Source organism: Canis aureus, chromosome 15, assembly GCF_053574225.1.
Source record: "Canis aureus isolate CA01 chromosome 15, VMU_Caureus_v.1.0, whole genome shotgun sequence".
Classification (NCBI taxonomy): Eukaryota; Metazoa; Chordata; class Mammalia; order Carnivora; family Canidae; genus Canis; species Canis aureus.
Genome location: NC_135625.1, coordinates 52022619 through 52041612, shown reverse-complemented (window position 1 = coordinate 52041612; position 18994 = coordinate 52022619). Strand labels below are relative to the sequence as shown.

Here is an 18994-nt window from a genome sequence, read left to right as displayed (position 1 = left end):
GTCCTTGCTGGGGCTGGACAGCAGTATTCCCTTGCCCTCTCCAAATCAATATATCTCCCTACTTATCCTCCTCAAACTCTACCCCGTCCCCCAGAGGTCCCTTCCAAAGCAAGGTGCTGGGGCCTTGGCACTGACAGAAGGACCCAGGGCTCCAGCCTGGGCCTGTGGCCTTGGTTGGTGTCCTCCTATAGGAAGGCAGGGAATTGCAGAGAGGTGGGTGTTGGGGTACTAGAGTTGGACAGCTGGAGGTGGGAGCAAAATGAGGGGGGCCTCCTTCTGGGCCTGCTAACTTCTCCAGGAGCTGCTGGATTTCACCTGGCTTCTGGTCACCACTTTCTCAGATTCTGTTGCCTTCCTTTCATCTGGCAGGGGCCCTAATTATTGTAGCATCACAGAAAAACCTATGGAGGTGATCCAGTTTACCTGGGTAACACAGCGCCAGGAATAGTGCTCAGCCATGCTGCCCACCCCTTGTCCAGGTCTTCCATCAGGACCCCTGCTGTGAACTCTCCCACTGGGCAATCTGTGCCCCGTTGTTGCCACCTATGGGAGGGTCCAGCGGGGTTTTTCTAGGCCCTAGGTGCTCTCCTACCTTCCTGGAATGCCTGCCCCCTCCCATAACTCCTCTCCCAGGCTGCCCTGCTCAGAGAGGCCAAGTGCCCTGGATCTCAGCAAAACCCACTTTGAGCATGGGCCCTTTGCTCATGCCCTTTCCATGTTACCACTTAGCAAAACCTGAGACCAACTCAAGCAAGCCCGCCTCCTCCAGGAAGACATCCCAGAGTACCACTCCTGCGTTGGAAAGCTGCTGTCTACCAGGGCGGACCTGCCAGACCCTGGGGCCCTGTGGGATCAGATGCCCGAGAGGTGGTACAGGCAAACACAAGATCTGTCAGGTGGGACTTTGTGTTCAATAGAGGGTGTTGTCCACAAATGGCCTCTGTTTAATGATCAAGCCAAATCCAACAGCTGTGTTGGTAGGACTTGGGGTTAATGAGACCTAATCTCTGCTTGCTTCCCCGTGCACATTCATGAGGTTTGTTGGCTAACCCAAGATGACTGATCCTCACGGATGGGTGCTTCGGGTCATGGGGGGACAGGGCCACATCCATTAGAGCGAAGAATTACCGAGAGGTATGCCCCACTGACCAGGTCGGGGGATGGCACACTGGTTCACTAAGCAAGCCTACTGTGTGCCAAGCACTGTACCCAACTTCCAGGATGCTGCAATGAATAAGCCATTGTCTTAGTCAGCTTGGCCATAATAACAAAGTCAACACAGCTTGGGGGCTGGAACAACAGACATTTATTTCTCACAGTCTGGCAGATTCAGTGCCTGGTGAGGGCCTGCTTACTGTCTTGTAGATGACCATCTTCTTTCTGTGCCCCCACATGGCGAGGCAAGGGCGGGGGGGAGGGGTGCCCTCTGGTGTCTTCCTTTTCTTTTAAGGACCCTAATCTCATTGGGAAGATCCCAGTCTCATAACCTCATCTAAACCCTAATTCCCTCCCAAAGGACCCACCTCTGAATGCCAACACGTTGGGGGTCAGGGGCTTCAAAATATGAATTAGGAGGGGGACAAATTCGGCCAATAGCAGTCGCAGTCCCTCTCCTTGAGATCACGAACCTTCCTGGAAAATCACTAATACACATGGAGCTCAGAACAACCTGTCCAGTCGGCTCTCGAGTAAAGTGTCCCAGCCCCAGCTCCCTTACTAAAGCTTTCTTGTTCATTATGTCATTTAGCCTTACTGTGACATCAGCAACCACAGCAGGACAGTGATACAGGGCAGGGGGATGTTGCAGTGGGACTGGCCACTGCATGTTACAAACCAAGGCCCTAGGCCTCCTGTTAGCCAAGCCCTTCACTGCCACAATCAGGCTTCTCCAAGGGTGGCCTTGCATTGTCAACCTCAATTTTTCATCTCCCTTCATTTTAAAATAATAAAAGTAGGCCAGGGAGTACTTAGGAGGAGGTATGCCATACAATCAGACAAGATCGGATCTGTCTTAGTGGTGTGCAATCCCCAATACTCTAGAGCTGCCAAGATAAAAGGGTTTCGCGGGAGAACAGGAGACAGCCATGTGAAAATCAGGATCTTAAAGGACATCTGTCCTGTCCGCCTCCAGGTAAGTGTAGGTCTGTGGTGGGGACCCATGGCCAAGCTTCTAACAGGCCAGACGAGCTTGGTGGGGCTGAGGTTCCCGGAATGCCCAGGTCATCCTTGTGTTCTTTGTTAGAAGCCGGCTGGGAGTTAAGAAAAATGATCAAGGAACTCAGAAAATGCTGGTTCTTGGGCAAGCAACCTAAGCTTTGAGTGGACCAGCAAGCCGGCAGCCTCCTCGGGAGGGTTGGGCTTCCTGCTTGCCCAGCCCAAGCCCTGAGGAGCCGCCCAATGGAGAACAGGCTGGGAGGCCAGTGGGTAACAACAGAGAGAGCGGGACCAGCAGGGACTTGGCAGGACTGGGGGGGATGCTGCTGAGACCTTTCCCTTTTATTCTCTAAGTAGTTTGGTAGGAAAAAAAAATACATATACATACATATATATGTGTGTGTGTGTATATATATGCCAAATCCATATATAGGCTATATATATATATATATATATATATATACCTTTTGGCAAGAGGAGTGTTGGAGCCAAAAATAGTACATTCTCACATGTCACTGCTTTTACTGGATCATGGCAGAGAAGAGAATGGTATCCTGTAGGTTGTCCCTGGGGTTAAAAAAAGAGAGTGGTATCTCCTAGGTTACTCAGATCTGGAGGGGGTGGGTGCCCTAGACAGGCACTGTCCACTAGAACTTTTTGTGATGATGAAAATGTTCTATAACTGAGCCGTCTGATACCATAGCCACCAGCCACATGAGGCTACTGAGTACCTAAAATGTGGCTTGGGAGGCTGAGGAATTGAATTTACAATTTTCTTTTAATAAATTTAAATAGCCATATGTGGCTATTGGACAGTGTAGCTCTAGGAATATGGTCCTATTGAGAAGTAGAAATGTTGTCTCTCTCCCAGCCACCACCCAAATCTAGAAAGAGCTTTCTTTTGTTGGGAGCAGTGAATAGAGTCAGATAGTTCTGGGGCTGAATGTTGGCTTTACCATTAGGCTATGGGACCTTGTGCAAGTAACCTCTGTAAGGCATGTAGTATAGTGGTTGGCACACAGCAAGCACCTGATAAATAGCAGTTACAATCATTATTTTAATAAACTCCATGTTTGTTAAATGCTATGCAAGCAGCATTTTTACCAGTGGAAGTTTACTATGGGAAGAGAAGAACCGGGTTTTCCCCAAACAGAGCTCCATCCCATAAAGAGGAAGTCTCCACCTGTGTTAAATAGGCCAGCTGCAAGTTTAAGGGCGTGGCCAAATAGGTCACATCGTGGGTTTCAATGACAAGGAAAGAGAACTTTGGAGCAGATGAGACCTGGTACCCACAGCCCATCTCCAGCTGGGTGTCAGCAGAGTGTCCCAGCCCTCGGTGCTGGAGCTGGAGCTGTGCCTGCAACCCCTCATTCCTTACATTACATCATATGCTGGCTGTGCGTGGGTCCCTCTCTTCCCTCCATGGCTACCAGGTGTGGCTTAGAGACCTGCATTCATTCATTCATTCATTCATTCAACAGAGGTTGGCTGAGGGGTCATTAGACGCTGTGCACTTGGAATGCAGAGATGCTGAAAACACAGTGCCTCCCTTCAAAGCTCACAACGTGGTGGGAAAAGAAAGGGGCTTCCCAACTTGAAGTCAGCACAAGATGCTTTGGGAGGGGATGTGTAGTGATCGCTGTCCAATTCCAGGAGATGGGGTGACTGTGCATCTAGCATGCACCCGGTATGTGGGAGGGATATGGTGCAAGGCTCCTCTCAGCTGTCCACACCTCTACCCACAGGGGGCCACGAGCCTGCCGTTCTTTGGGACACTTCGGCTGTGAGCAACCTAGGCCTCTGTTAGGGTCCAATGTCCAGCTGTCACATTAGCCTTGTGGAGTGATGGTGGCTGCCATGCCAGCCACTGGCCCCGCCTGTGGGAAGAAGCATGGCTTCATTTGCAGAAAGCCTCCACATCTCCACTCTGTGTGTTCATCACAGCATATGGAACCGTGGGGGGAGATGTGTGAGTGTCGGGGGTGGGGTGGGGGTGCATGTGTACGAAACTAGAGAAATGAAGTGACTCAGCATTGGCAGAGCAGAGAATGGAGGCCTCTGGAAGTCCCTGGCCCTTGGCATTGCCTACTGAGACGGGGTGGGTTTTGGATGGTATTGCTTCCCTCCCACCCCTGTCCCCCAGCTGTGTGCCTTGCCACTTTGGCACAGCTTACTTAGAAAATGCTGCTAAAAATATGGGTGACATCCTCAGGTACATTGTTGGTTTTGCTTCTGAAAAACCTGGTCATTGACTAAGTGTCCCCATTTCTCCTGTAGCCCACAAAACGGATGAACACTGGTGGCTCTGGCAGGTGGCAACTTCTGCAACAGGAGCTGGAGAGGTGGGAGGTGTGGCTGTTCTGTGAGCAATGCTCCAGCACCTAGGCAGGGTGTGGGTGTAGGTCATCAGGAGTTAGGGGATCCTTCTGTCAATGCCATGGGAACCTCTGTCCTGGTGGATCCATTTCTTTTGGCTTCCCAGAATTCCCTCCCTGGCACCTCAATTTTAAATACCAATCTCCTTGGGATGTCTAACTCAGGAAGTCCCACTTAGCTCAGTGAGTTGACACAGGAGCAGCAAGGATGGGGTGGGGTGGGGTGGGTGGGGGTGGGGTGGGGGTGGGGTGGGGCAGGCCCTGGAGAGGCCAGACGCAGATCTGCTGGGATAGACTGGTCTGTAGAGTGAGATGTGAAAGCAGGCAGGCCTGATCTTCAGGTCTGGTGTTGAGAATAGGGACTGAATTTATTTTCAGGGGGACCCCACCTGGAATTCTACAGTTCCCAGGCCAGGCACACAGAACACCTGTGGAGGGGTAGGAGGGGAGGCGCCTCATGGGGCTGGGAGGCCTGTGTCTCCCAGAGCCCCTCCTCAGGGGCATGCCACCCCAGCAGCCACATCCACCATCTGTTGTAAGGAGCTCCTCCTGGTCTGCCACCTGGCAGCTAGCAGGCGCCACAGAGGAAAAGGCTACTTCATATTCCTCTAGCACTTTCCCTTCTGGCCTCAGTTTCTGTATCTATGAAGTGTAAAATCAGAGGCATTTTTTTACTCTGGACAAGATTATTTCCAGTCATGATCATCACACCCTTTTTCTGTGTGTGTGTGGTGGGGGGGTCGGCGGTGTCGAGGTACCAGAGGGGTGCCAGGGAGAGTGAGCCAGGTGGTGGGCCTGCCCTTCCCATCTGGGCTGGGCCACTTAGAGCTGCCAGTTTCTGGGGAAGCCGCTCTGTTTCGATTTTATTTTATTTTCCCATCTATAAAATAGGATAATGACACCTATACAACTTAGACGGCACACGGTTATTGGGAGGCTCTCACGAGATAATATGTGGGAAAAAGCTTTGTAAAAAGCCAAGTAATGTGTAGGTAAAGGGTATTATTATTATTATTGAAGGACGTTTGAAAGCTGGAATTCAGTGCAGCCGTGTCCGCAGGGGTGTTAGAGGTGTTATCTTTTATGGCGTATCTTGGGCTTGATCGGCATGGGTCCGGTTTTGAGGAGGCGGGGATGGTAGAAGTGTCCTTTCTTCGTGTCCCCAGCAGTCCTGGTGGCATAAAGCCGGCCAGAGGGTGGGGGGGAGGCCCGGTTAGTTGGGGCAACCCGGATTCTGCCCCTCGGACGGTCGTCTCCCACGCATGACAGCGGCTCAGAGAGGCTTCGCGGCAGGAGCCCCTGCCCGCACCCCCTGCCCTCTGTCGCAGGGAAAGGCTTCTGCGGCCAGCGCCCCCGCACCCTGCTTCCCGGGCTCTGGGGGCAGCCCGTGGGCCTGGCCAGGGTGGCGTGGCTTTAGGGTGAGGAGGTGAGGGAGAGGCTCGAACCGCTGGCTTGGGCCCTCGGAGGATCCCGAAATGGGAATGGCTGGGGCCGGGGGTCTCGGGGGTCCCGCCCGGCGGGGCGTTCGGCGCGCGACCCGGTTCCGTCTCCCGCCTGCGCTCGCAGCCCTCCTTTTTCCGCCAGCCAGGTCGTCGGCGAGTTAGACCTCCCAGCCTCACGGGGCTGCTGTGCGGCTGCGGCGACGCCGGCGACTGCAGCGCTGCGGAGGAGACGGCGGGCTCGGGAGGCGGCGCCACGTGAGTCCCGGGCGGCCGGGGCCGGGGCCCGGCGGGACATTACCGTATTTACCGAGGCCGGTGCCGGACCCTTGGGGGCGGGTCACTGCGGGCGCTACCGTATTTGCCGGGAGCCGCGCAAGCCCTTTCCGGAGGCGGGGAGCGCCGCGACTTAATTACGTATTTATCCTGGGTTGCGTGGTGCTCCCGGGGGTGCTGCGGGCGCTGGGGGTGGGTTGCATCCACGCCCCGAGGGGGCCGGGGCTCGCCGCGGGGTGAGGTGGGTTGCGGCAGCCGGGTGGGAGGCCTACGTATTTTCGTGGGGGGCGAGGTGGCGACGCAGAGTTTACCATATTTCTCCGGGGTCGCTCCGGCCGCGGGAGTTGACACGGTTGTGCGCGGAGGTCGGGTGGGTGGGGTCAGCTGTTTTGATGAATGCAGCTATTTGGTGAGAACAGCGGTGCGGGAGGCGGGCCGTCTTGATGGGGGCGAGGGGGAAGGGGCGCGGGAGTCGCTGCAGGAGAGTTACCGTATTTGCGCTGGGCAGCGCAGACTCTAGAGGAGAGAGCCACTGCTGGAGACCGGAGGAGCAAGGGCGCAGCCTGGGCTGTGAGTGCGCGAGGGGGTGCAGAAACTTGGGGGAGGCAAAGGGGCCGTCGCTTTAGACCTTCCCCGTAGTCGGAGGCCTTAGTCAGGGAGGTAGCTGGGGAGAGCCAGGAGGCCGCCCAGAGACAAGGCCAGGCTGAGATTGGCCAAGGGGACGGTGATGGTCTGCCTCTGCAAATGTCAATGCCGCCGGCTGGGGAAAGCTTTGTGGGTGGGGTCTATTGCCTGGAGGACGGTCCCCTGCTGGGGGGTGGGAGGCGGTGTGGGTTCCACCCTGGCCCGAGGGTAGGGGGAGACAAAGGGGATGTCTCTGAGATCCCACTCTGCAGATTGATCGACTGAGGTTGTGGTAAGCAGTGATTTCTGAAAGTGTGGAGAAGGCCTGCTTGGAGGTCTAGGTCCCTGATGGGGGTGGAGGACTGCAGGGGAGTGCCAGCTCAGCCAGCTCCGGAGCAGGCCCCCGTGCTCTGCAGGAGCAGGGGCCCTAGGTCTTCTGGGGGGCATGGAGGTAACGGCAGCAGACTCTGCCCTGCAGGAGCCATGGTGCTTTGGGTGTCTATGCCTCTGCGGTGGTCTTGTGTCTGTGTGCATGTGCATTTTGAGGGGCATTTAGTTGGTGAGCAGCTGCTACATTGAGAACAGCTTTTGACAGTGAGTCAGGAAACTTAGGGCCCGGTCCTGGCTCACCTTGTGTGACCTTGGGCAAGTAAGCTGACCTCAGTTACCCCATCTATACTGGAGGGCTCAGTAAGAACTGCTTCTGCTTCCCCAGGGTTGCTGTGAGGACAATGGGAAACAATTTATATGAGGAACACCGTGCCCTGGGGAAGAGGATACTCAGCAGAACCAGCATGAATGGGATGGAGCTGAACTTGGGTGTTTGTTGAGGATCTGGCCAGGCTTTGGTATGTTGGGGATGCCAAGAGGAATCTAGCTGAGACCAGCCCCTGGGAGCTCACACTCCGTTTCAGTGATTTGCAACCATTTACTGGCAAGCCTCATTCTGATAAACAAAGAGCTGCTGCTTTTAATGTTTAATTGAGATTACTTTCAAGTTTACAGGGTTTTTGTTTTGTTTCTTTTCAGCTTTTCAAAAATGTCTTTGAACCACCGGTGACCCCATCCTTCCCTCCAAATTGAGGATACGCCCTCCCCCCCCCTTGAGATTCTGGTGGGAGAGTTAAGACCTATCCAGGCACAGGCTGACTCCCAATACTAGAAACCTCTTTTAGTTGCCCAACAGGATATAGTGATTGCTTTGGCAGGTGCGGTGCGTGGTGTTGGGGCTAAAGGAAGGAGACCACTCTGTCCTTAAGGCATGCCTGGAGGCCCTGGGCACGACCCAGGTGGCATGCATTCAGTGTGATGACTGAGGGCGTGGGGTTGGGCCCCAAGGCTCAGGACGGCTGGAGGAGTCAGGGAAGGCTTTTGGGAGGAGGTGGCACTTGAGAAGGCTGTGATCAAGTGGTAGAAGAGAAGGGCACTCCGGCAGGGAAGCACTGGCTTGTACAAGACTGAGGGGCAGATGAGGAAGTTGCGGGAAGTCCGTGCAATGTCCTCCCTGAGGTTGGGGGCCGGTTGATCCTCGGACCCCCCGACCCTCCCCTGACTCCTCTCTCTGCTTCTGCTTCCCCAGGGGCTGGTGACTGCGGCTGGAAGCGCCCATGACAGAGCTGGCGTCCTCGGGGGGCGGGTCCCCTGCGGGGGACGGGGAGGAGGGCCTGGGGGACGAGCGAGGCCTGGTCATCCACCACCCCGCGGAGGAGCAGCCTCACCGCTGCCCACTGTGCGGCCAGACCTTCTCGCAGCAGCCCAGCCTGGTGCGGCACCAGAAGGCGCACGCCGGGGTGGGCCGCGCGGCCTCCTTCGTGTGCCCCGAGTGCGGCAAGGCCTTCAGCGTCAAGCACAACCTCGAGGTGCACCAGCGCACGCACACCGGCGAGCGGCCCTTCCCCTGCCCGGAGTGCGGCCGCTGCTTCAGCCTCAAGCAGAACCTGCTCACGCACCAGCGCATCCACAGCGGCGAGAAGCCGCACCAGTGCGCACAGTGCGGCCGCTGCTTCCGCGAGCCGCGCTTCCTGCTCAACCACCAGCGCACCCACGCGCGCATGCCCGCGCCGCACCCGCGCCGCCCCGGAGTGTTCGGGGAGCGGCGGCCCTACTTCTGTGCGCGCTGCGGCAAGAGCTTCGCGCGCGAGGGCTCGCTCAAGACCCACCAGCGCAGCCATGGCCACGGCCCCGACGGCCAGGCGGCCCATTTAGGCCGCGTGCTATGATGCGCGCCAGGCCTGCCGCCGCAGCCTGTGTCCTGCCCCAGGGCCGCGCCCGGGACTCCTGGAGCCGGCGTGGGGCTGCGGCCCGTGTTCTGGATGCGATCCCCGGAGACCAGGAGGGTGGGCTTGGGGTCTTGAAAGAGTGGGCCGTGGCCCGCCTTGGGCCACCTCCTCCCGAGTCTTCTCCACCCTCCGGCTGGCCACCCACAGCTGCCCTCGCGCTGGTTTTCGTCCTCAGGCTCACCCGGCCTAGAGTAGGTGAGACCCAAGGGCCATCCAGAGCCCCTCTTGGGCCTGGGCAGGGGCTAGGGGGGACAGGCGCGGGAGGTGGGGAGCACTGGGCTCTGGGTCTGTGACTAGCTTCTTCCTAGATCTTCATTCCCAGAATGTCAGAGCGGAGAGCCCCGTGGAGAGGGCCACTCTCCACAATGCCTGGGCCACCTCAGCCCCCAAGGTCTCCTAGCTCCAACGTGTACTATCTGGTGTACTTGAGAAGACACTTCACTTCATGGCTCAGTTTGCTCCTCTGTGAGTTGGGTTTAACAAGGAACTTCTCCTTGGGATATTGTAAGGATTGTAGTTAAACATTACCAGGTAAAAGAGGGTGATGTCACTGGTCCAGAAATATTTATTGAGCACCCTGGTGTGCCAGGCACGGTGCCATGCTCTTGGCAGGAGGCACAGACACAAAGCCTGGCGGGGTGACACTTGGTGCTCACACAAGTAATGCAGACCATCCTAGGGGACATACTATAGAATGCCCTGGGAGGTATCACCCAAGGCAATCTGATGGCTTGAACTAGGTTCTGGGGATGAATAGGGGTGCTCTGGGGAGAGCAAAGGTGGAGGGTTTCTGAGGCAGGGGTCAGATAGAGGAGGCTCACATTTGCCATACAGAGGACTTTGTGGCCGGGGGAAAGGACACCAAGATGTTTAGTGAGAAGAGCACAGTGATCTCAGACGTACGGTTCAAAGGGAAATGGAAGCCCTGTGAGGACAGATCAAAATGGGATGAGCAAGGAGCCCGGAGGGTTGTGGGGTCATCTGGGCAAGAGAAAATGAGGCGCCGAACTATGGGGCTTGACCAAGGGGAGAGCCAGGACTGGCCCCCAGACCCCTGATTCCATGTTGGTGCTCCAGAGCACAGGCTTCTTCAGCCATTTAGCAGATGAAGAAACTGAGGCTCACCTAAGCTTACTCCAAATGTCACTTAATACTTAGTGTTGTTGTTGTTGTTTTTTAAGATGTATTTATTTATTCATGAGAGACACACACAGAGAAGAGAGGCAGAGACATAGGCAGAGTGAAGCAAGCTCCATGCAGGGAGCTTACTGTGGGACTCAACTCCAGGATTCCAGGATCACATCCTGGGTTGAAGGAAGACGTTCAACCGCTGAGCCACCCAGGTGTCCCAGTACTTAGTGTTATAACAGTGCAGGCCTGGCCCCCAAGACCTTTCATCTGTGTGGCACAGCCTGCAAGAATCTCTTACTGGTGGGAATGTGACTAGAGACCAGGTGGTAGGATCCTGGGCAGTGAGGCCTCTGGGTGGCATGGGTGCCTGAGCGGGCCACGGCATCCACAGTAGTGGGTTGGAGGGAGGGAGTTGGGGGCTTGGAGGGGACCTGCACTCACAGAGCCCTGGCTCTGCACCCAACCTGTGCCACCACCTTGCTAGGTGCTGGAGACCCGTCTCCACCCGCTGCCCTTCCTTAGAGCTTCGTGGCTCCTTGGGAATCACTGGCCCTCGGCCTGCCACCAGGTGGCTGCTGCTATGTAGACCTACTTCTTAGTGGCAGAGATAAAGAGGTTCAACCAGGACCTGGGACATCTGGAGCTCGAATGTCCTGAACTCAAGTTGTCTTGGTGGTAAATGGGATTGATAATCCTGGTGTGCTGGGTAGGGGGGGCTGAGAGGACTGGCTCCAGACGCTGGACAAGTGCAGGGTGGCCCAGCTGACCTCTCCCGCCTAGCCCCAGAGTTGGGGGAGCTGAAGGGTGGCTGGGCAGGGTCGTGTCACAGCCCCAGACCTGACCCTGGTCTCTTTGTCTCCATGAACAGATGTGGAGTGGGCAGGACCTCTGGGCAGTGTGTAAGGCACATCTGGGCCCAGAGACTAGGAATGGGGCCCTACGGGGGCCTGCCCGCTGGCATGAGGACACATCCCCTAAGAAGACCTACCTCGGGAGGTGCCCTGCAGAGGGGACCCGTGCAGCCTGGAATTGGAGGCAGGTTCTGTGCCCTGGTGGAAAATTCCCCCCTTCCCCGACCTGCTGGGAGTCACGGCCGAGAGAAGAGCTCGTCCTGGCTGCCTGGCCATAGACTTCCACTATCATGTGGCAGCGGGGACAATGCCTGTGTGGAGAGCCGGCTTCTCTGCGCCTGCCTGGCCCACCAGAGACAGGAAGTAACTGGCCTAAGAGAACACAGCAAGTTGGTAGCAGACCTGGCTCTAGAGGCAAAGCCTTCTCCCAGGTGTAAACCATACCTGCAGGGTTCACTTGCCTTTCAGAGCAATGGTTAATACTTTGGGGGCACGAAGCCCTTTGAAAATCTCACAAACGTTATGAACCTTCTCCCCAGGAAAACATGCATACCCACGTAGACACAAGAATCTACAAGCAATTTCAGAGCTCCTGGACTCCAGGCTGAGGTTCTTGGCCCCAGGACCTAACACGACACTCTTTCCTTACCTGACCGAGAGCCCAGAGTCTGGGCCACCATACAAGTAGCATTACTCCCTCCCCCCGGCTGAACTTCCTTCCCTCGTTCAGGAATAAAGAATTCTGAGTAGGGGACCCTTCTAGTCACTTTCTTCTCCAGGGCCTAACAGTGCATCAGGCTTCTGGAACATTTCCTCCCTCCCACAGGCCTTGCCAGAGGCTCTCTGGGTTGGGTTTGCTCTTCTCTGGCTTGGGGTGCTTGCTCTGGTTTTCACCACACAAGCTGTGCTCTGATTTCACTGTGGGGGTGGCAGGGGAAGGCTGGAATTTCCATGGATGTGGGGTGAGCAGGAGCTTGAGCCAAAGGCTACCTGGGGGAGGGATCCTGTGTGGCTGTCTCCTGCCGGACAGGGTGTTCAGCCTGGCAGGATATGATGTCGGCTGGGGAGGAAGACGGAGCCTCGTGCCTGGTGCCTGCCAGCTCTGGGGCTGGCGGAGGAGCTTCTCTGTCCCCAGAGGGTGGATAGTGGGACACCCGGAGGGACGGATGCCAGGCCTGCGACGGGGCAAGGACTTTGGTTTTTACCCTGAGCAGGTCGGCCTGGAGCTCCCTGGCCTCCTCAGAATGAACCACTTGTCTGAAAAGGTGTGGCCGATGAGGGCTGGGCTGGGTTTTTGATGACAACCAGACATTGTGGTGCAGGTTCTATTTAGTGAAACTCTTGGGGGTGGGGAGAGGCCTGTAGCCATGGGATTTAGATCAAATCTAAAGTGGAGCTGGTCTGGAGGGAGGTCCCAGGGCCAAGCTGGGTTTGGTCAGTGTCGTCGAGAGGCCTCCCCAGCTCCTGGCCTGGGACCTTACTTGTCCTGTCTCCCATGCAGTTTGGCACATAGGTTCTTAGGGACCATCTTCCCTATGCCTTGTCCTGGAGTAACAAACCACTCGGGGGTGGGGGGGTGGTGTCAGAGGAAGAGGAGGTACTCTGTGCTTCAGAAGCTTCCACTTGCTCTTATCCTTGGCCCTCTTGGATGGGGCCCCCCTTCTCCGCTGCTTGTCGGCTCACCTCCCTTCCTTGTAACTGTGCAGCCCACACCTGCTGTTACCTTCTCTGTCTTCCCTGGGATTGCTGAAATGTGCGCCTCCTCTGCCCTGCTGAGCCCTCTTCTCCGCTGGGCCCTCCATCCTCATCCTCTGAACAATCCGGTTTTCTATGCTTGAGTGTCTGCGTGTGCATTGAGTCTCCAGCTAGACTGTGAGCTCCCTGGGGGCAAGGGGCATGCTGTGTCTTCTTGAACCCCAGCAGGGCCCAGTGCAGGCCTGGGCTCAGAACACTCAGGAAATACTTGTCGACTGGCTGATGGGTCAAGTGCTGGAGGCTGTGGGGTGGCTGGTGGTGAGGATGAGGAGAGGGCCCACGAGTTCACACATGGGTGCATTTCACTGGGCCATGAGCTCGCTCCCCTGGGGCAGTCATGGCTCTAGGAGTCCTTAGATCCTTCCCTCCTTGGGGCAGTGGGACAGGAGGGGACCCCTCCCCCCATGCGGCTACACAGGAGCGTGTGTGAAGGTGTCCAGGCTCGATATTTCCGTTGGTCACTGCGGAGCTGACCACGTGGAATAAATGTTCTCTCGACATCAGCTGGTGTGAGCAGTGGTCATTTGGGGCTCAGCCGGGAGCAGGGCAGTGGCCTCTAGCTCTGCCTTCATCATATACCAAGGAGTTATGTTTCATGGTGGCCAAAGGCTATAGAAAGAATAACTCAAACACCACAGCAGCACAGCTATGAATAACTTAGTGGCCCACCCACACCCCCAATCTGGATTATGTCTGCTGTTTGGATTTGGGTAATGGGTATTGGGGCCCCTTCAAGTAGCCTCAACTGCTTGCTCAGGTGAGAGTGAGGTCAGGCCTGCTGAGAACCTGCGTGGTGATCCCCCATCACTACCTGAGAGGTCGGCTGCTGAGAGTACTCCATCCGACAGCCATCGGTGCTCCAGCATCGGCCCCTGCCAGCTGCGGGGCCTTGGCCAGCCCTGTGTCTTCCCCAATCTTATTCTTATCTGTGACTGTAGTCCTCCTACTGCAGAGTTGTGAGAATCAAGTCAGTATGTGCATAAACCCTGCAAAGCACGACATGGATGCATCCTGTCCTAGCTTGTCACTGTCCTCCCACTGAAGGTAGATTTGGCAGCTGACCACTTGGTTTCAGAGCCCAGGAATCTTCTGGAGCAGAAAGTGCTGGAGGGCAAAGTTATATCAGGTCTGCCACTGGGTAGCTGAGACGTGGGTGAGTGATTTCCCTCCAGTTGTTGGTGAGGCACGGGCCCTGATCTTGGCCAAGGCTCACCCCAGAATCTTCCTTCTGTGTCCTACTCTTTTTTCCTCTCTTTTTAAGATTATTTGAGAGACAAAGACAGAGAGGGAGCATGAGCCGAGGGAGCATGAGCCGAGGGGCTAGAGGGAGAGGGAGGGAGACAATCTCAAGCAGACTCCTGCTGAGGATGGAGCTGGTCTCATGATCCCGAGATCATGGCCTGAACTGAAATTGAGAGTTGGAGGCTCAACCGACTGAGCCACCCGGGTGTCCCTGTGTCCTACAACTTGAGTCAGATTTGGGGCTGTACCAATTGTCTCTAACAGCCAAGGAAGGTCCTGAGTGGCAGTAACTCAAAGAAGGAGACTTTGGAATGTGGGTCTGTTGGGGGTGAATCAGGCAGGACCCTTGTTCAACTCAAATTGACTCACGCCAGAATGGGGCACCGTGGGCTCATGGGACGGAAGTGTAGTGACCCGATGCTGACAGCTGAGTCTCAGCCCATCTTTGGTGCTGCCCTCCCTCCCTCTTGGGAGCCTCCTCCCCAGCTCACACACAGGGCAGGAAGGAGCCTTTTGCCTGCTGAGGCTCGGTTCGTCCCCTGATGGTCTGAACCAGTTGCAGCATTGACTCCATGGTGGAGGGCAGCGATCTGACTGCCAGGCCCGGGCCTGCACTGCCACTGAGGGTCTGCAGCTCGGGGTCTGTGGGCGGGGAAGGGGCAGTTCGCCGGGGGATGGCCAGAAGGAGAAGGCAGTGAGTGGGTTCCAGGTGGGTAGACCAGCACGCCTGCTACCAACCAGCAATACTGAGTCACTGGGGACCTTGTCCTGAATGCCCCACTCCAGAATCGGAGGCAGAAATGGCCTGTTGCTACGATCTTCAGGCAATCGGGTGTGTAGACACTCTGCACCTCCCCAAGGCAGGCCTTTTTACTCAGACATTCGTCCACCCTTCTGTCTGAGAGAGAAGAAGGACACATGGCATTCCTCTGAGGCCTGCTTGTGGGCATAGAGACAAGATGCCTTCTCCACTGGGCACTGGGGCCCCAGCCACGCAGCCCCCACCACATCCTGGGGACTAGAATGTGTGCCAGCAGTGCCTGCCCTGGCCAGGCTTTATAGGAATGTATTTCCAGGAGAGAAAGGCCCAGAAAGTGGCCAGTCCTGGGTGAGGAAGCAGGTGGTTCACAGAGCAGTTCCTCCACGGTGTCTATGCTACCTCTGGATCCCTCGCTCCCCTCCAGCTGAGCGCCTCCCAAACACGGTGAAGCCTCAAGGTCTTCACTGTAATGATGCCCCAGTGACAGGATGTCTGCCACAGATGCTGCTGCTGCCATGCCAGATCCCCTTTCCTGGCTGTTGTCAGTGTTGGCTGCTAATGGGTCATAGCTGGTTACCTGTGGGGCTGCCCCAGCCAACCCCCACTGAGGCCGACGTGGACAGGGGGGCAGCTCTGAAGTGCAGTGTGTGCTCAGAACTTCCTGAGGGACCAAATGACATTAGTTTCCAGCTGAGATCCCATCACTGGCTCTTTTTGCCACCTGATCTGACTTCCCACTCCCCTTCTCCAGAGAGCACTTGGCAATAGTACTTATTCCCCTTGGACAGAATCCTTGTCTCAGGCTCTGAGTCTAGGGCCCCAAGCCTAAGGAAATGTCTCTAAGGGATACAGGCTCAAAGCGCTTTGCACAGGCTAGAGATCATGACTAGTATCTTTATTGAGTTCTGTGTGGTGTCGGTTACCTGTAGGTTTTCAGCGAAGCCCGTAGACTCACAGATTGGGGTGGCCATCTCCTTTGTGTGGGGCCAGGCCAGAGGCCCTAAGTGCTGGTATGGCAGCTCCTCTCCAGGAGCTCCAAGGCTCCTCCCAACTGGAGACAAGGTATAAGAATCTAGATCAAGGGTCAGACGTTGGAGTCTAGCATAGCTGTGTGGCTTTGGCCAAGACCCTTACTATTTTTTTTATTAGTTTTTTTTCCATAAAAATATTTATTTATTTTAAAGAGCAAGTGAGACAGAGAGGAGCAGAGGGAGAAGAAAGGAGAAACAGAATCTGGAGCAGACTCCCTACTGAGTACAGAGCCCGACATGGAGCTCAATCCCAAGACCCTGAGATCATGACCTGAGCCAAAACCAGAAGTAGGATGCTCAACCCTCGGAGCCACCCCAGGTGCCCCAAGATCCTTAGCATTCTGAACCAGTTAGTTCTGACCCATGAAATGAGCATTGTAGGCAAGCCACTCCCTGAGGTTTCTTTTAGGGTTGAAATTCCATTGTTGCTCCCTGATTGCTTGTGTGGGTTCTTTTGGGTTGTAAGGAGCAGAGACCACTCTGTGTTGCAAGACCTCCTGAGATGTGAGGGCGCCCGTACAGCTGGGCTCCTCAGGAGGGCATCCCTTCTCTTTGGTCCCAACACTCTTCCTATGAGTCAGTCTTGCTCCTTCCTACAGTTGCCATCACCTCTACTCTGTAACAGATGCTTGTAGAACTAAATTTGTTTTTTCTTGAGGCAAGATGACTGAAGTTTCTAGCAGCAGAGACAGAGAGACACCTTGGAGCAGACCTTCGTTTCTGGAAGGTCATTGACTGGTTAAACTCATGTAGAACAAATTCTCACTGCTGGTCTCAAACTAGCCCTGGACTTGGGCAGCATTTCAAATGCAGATGCTTCAGGACAGCGTGTTAGCGGTTATGTTTAGTAATGATAATCTAAATATCATTTTTAAAAATGATTTATTTATTTGAGAGAAAAAGAACATGTGCACAGAGGGGAGGGACAGAGAGACAATCTTAAACAGAACCCTTGCTAAGTGTGGAGCCTGTCTTGGGGCTCAATATCATGACCCTGAGATCATGACCTGAGCCCAGATCATGAGTCAGATGCTCAACAGCTGAGCCACCCAGGCGCCCCTAAAAATAATCATTTTGAAAAGGCTAGGGGATCCCTGGGTGGCTCAGCAGTTTGGCGCCTGCCTTCAGCCCAGGGCGTGATCCTGGAGTCCCAGGATCAAGTCCCACACTGGGCTCCCCGCAGGGAGCCTGCTTCTCCCTCTGCCTGTGTCTCTTCCTCTCTGTGTGTGTGTCTCTCATGAATAAATAAATAAATAAATAAATAAATAAATAAATAAATAAATAAATAATCTTTAAAAAGAAAAGAAAAGTCTGTTTTTAAGCAAAGCCCCTGGGAATGGGGGCCTCTGAAATGTGGCAAGGACCTGAAATTTTTTCATTCATGAGGGGCTGAGCTGGTCCTTCTCCTGGCACTTGAAAACCTGCTTAAGACGAGCAGTGCCCCAGACATTAGGCTTAAAGCCTGTGAGCTCAGGAGAACCTTTGTTTACAGGAGCAGTGTGAGCTGTGTCCGTGTGCGAGGCTAGAGGGGCTCTGGGGGAAGGGTGGCATGGGGGTGCACATGGGGTCCTGCGAGGTGAGAGAAACAGGCTGGGGGACACAGGGGACAGGATGAGCACACCCAGAAATCACCGGGTGTGTGTGTGGCCTGGGGCTCCCACAGGAAGCGCAGATCACACAGAGTTCTTGGGATCTGGGAGGGCTCGGTCTTGATTTGGACCTAACAAGTGTATTTCAGCTGGTGAAGGGGGACTCGCTGGCCACCTTTCCCACCTCCTGTCTTGTGTCTGCTGTGGCACCTGCTGCCTTGTCGTTGATGCTGCTCTGTGCCACGGCCCTTGGCTTCCTCATGCCCTGCTCTGTGTGTCCTTCTCTTGGTCTCATACACAGAGTCCCCGAGGTGGATTTTGGTGTTACTGGCCACTGTCCCTTTAGGGAGTCCTCGGACATTCCATTCTCCTTGGCACTGTGGACGATGCCAGAGACCTTTGGGATGGTGCCTGTGGCCGCAGACACCCGCCTGGTCCAACAGCCATGGCCAGGGGGGCGGAGGGCCAAAGGATAAATCCTGGGGGCTGATGAGGACATGCCCGAGCACGAGTCCCCAGATGGGGACAAACTGACAGGCAGTGGAATGTCTAGCTTGTGCAGCCAGAACTCTGCTTTCTCACTAAACTTTTACTGTGCAAATCCCTCATTTGGCAGATTATCCCAAATGCCTTGTGCCATTTTTCTCTTAAGACTTAATTTCTCATATTTTTGGCTGATCTCCAATGCTAGCATTTGGACATCACCTGGTGGGCCATTTCCTTGTGTGAGAAGTCCCCAAAGACTTGGGTGAAATTTTTCAGGTCGGGGACTGTGGTGTCGGACACTGGGAGCCCAGAGAACAGGTCTCTGGCCTGGTTGTCTGAATGTTGGCTGCCATCAGATGTGTGCTCTGGGTCTAGTCCTGTCTCTCAAATGAATAAAAGTTGGAGTTGGAACAAAAACATCACTTTGGGAGCTTCTATCAGTTCCTATTGCCTCCTCCCTGGTTGGTATGTATTTATAGTCACTTCTCCTCATTTCCTGAAAAGTGTTATAAAATGGGACTGTTTTCTTGGCCATCATTGGGGCATATTCAGGAAACATTAACAATATGAGAAAATTGAGAAATAGGACCAGTAAATACAACAGTCCCATTTATTAGGCAACTCTCAAAAACCCCCCAAAGATCACTGAAAGGTCATATCCTGTGAACTCAATGCAATAAAATTAGAAATAATAAAAATTTCTGTACGTTCAGGGACTTAAAAACACACGAATAATTTACAGATCACAGAAGAACATGTAATTTCAATATTTGTGAAAGGATGGCTGTGAAAACATTACATTTCAAAACTTGTGCCACACTGGGGTGCCTGGGTGTCTTAGTCCAATGAGCACCTGACTCTTGATTTTGGTTCGGGTCTCAGGGTTGTGGGATCAAGCCCTGCATTGGGTTCTGTGCTCAGCGGGGAGTCTGCTGGAGATTCTTTCTCTGCCTCTCCCTCTGCTCTTCCCTCCACTCATGCACTCTCTCTCTCTCAAATAAA

The 18994-nt window shown here is 54.9% G+C and overlaps 1 protein-coding gene across 13 annotated transcripts in view; it reads left to right on the top strand.

Annotated features, from left to right (window-relative positions):
- Positions 1-4: 4 nt before the first annotated feature.
- LOC144284782 (uncharacterized) overlaps positions 5-18994 on the top strand; it is a 27593-nt gene continuing 8603 nt past the window's right edge. The window contains exons 1-4 of one of the 13 annotated variants that reach the window (XM_077849836.1): positions 1437-2131; positions 8448-9342; positions 9456-9612; positions 11147-13387. In XM_077849836.1, the coding sequence (XP_077705962.1) occupies positions 8476-9087 (612 nt within the window). In that variant the 5' untranslated portion in view covers positions 1437-2131; positions 8448-8475 and the 3' untranslated portion in view covers positions 9088-9342; positions 9456-9612; positions 11147-13387. The other 12 variants (XM_077849834.1, XM_077849841.1, XM_077849837.1 and 9 more) reach the window with 12 other exon arrangements.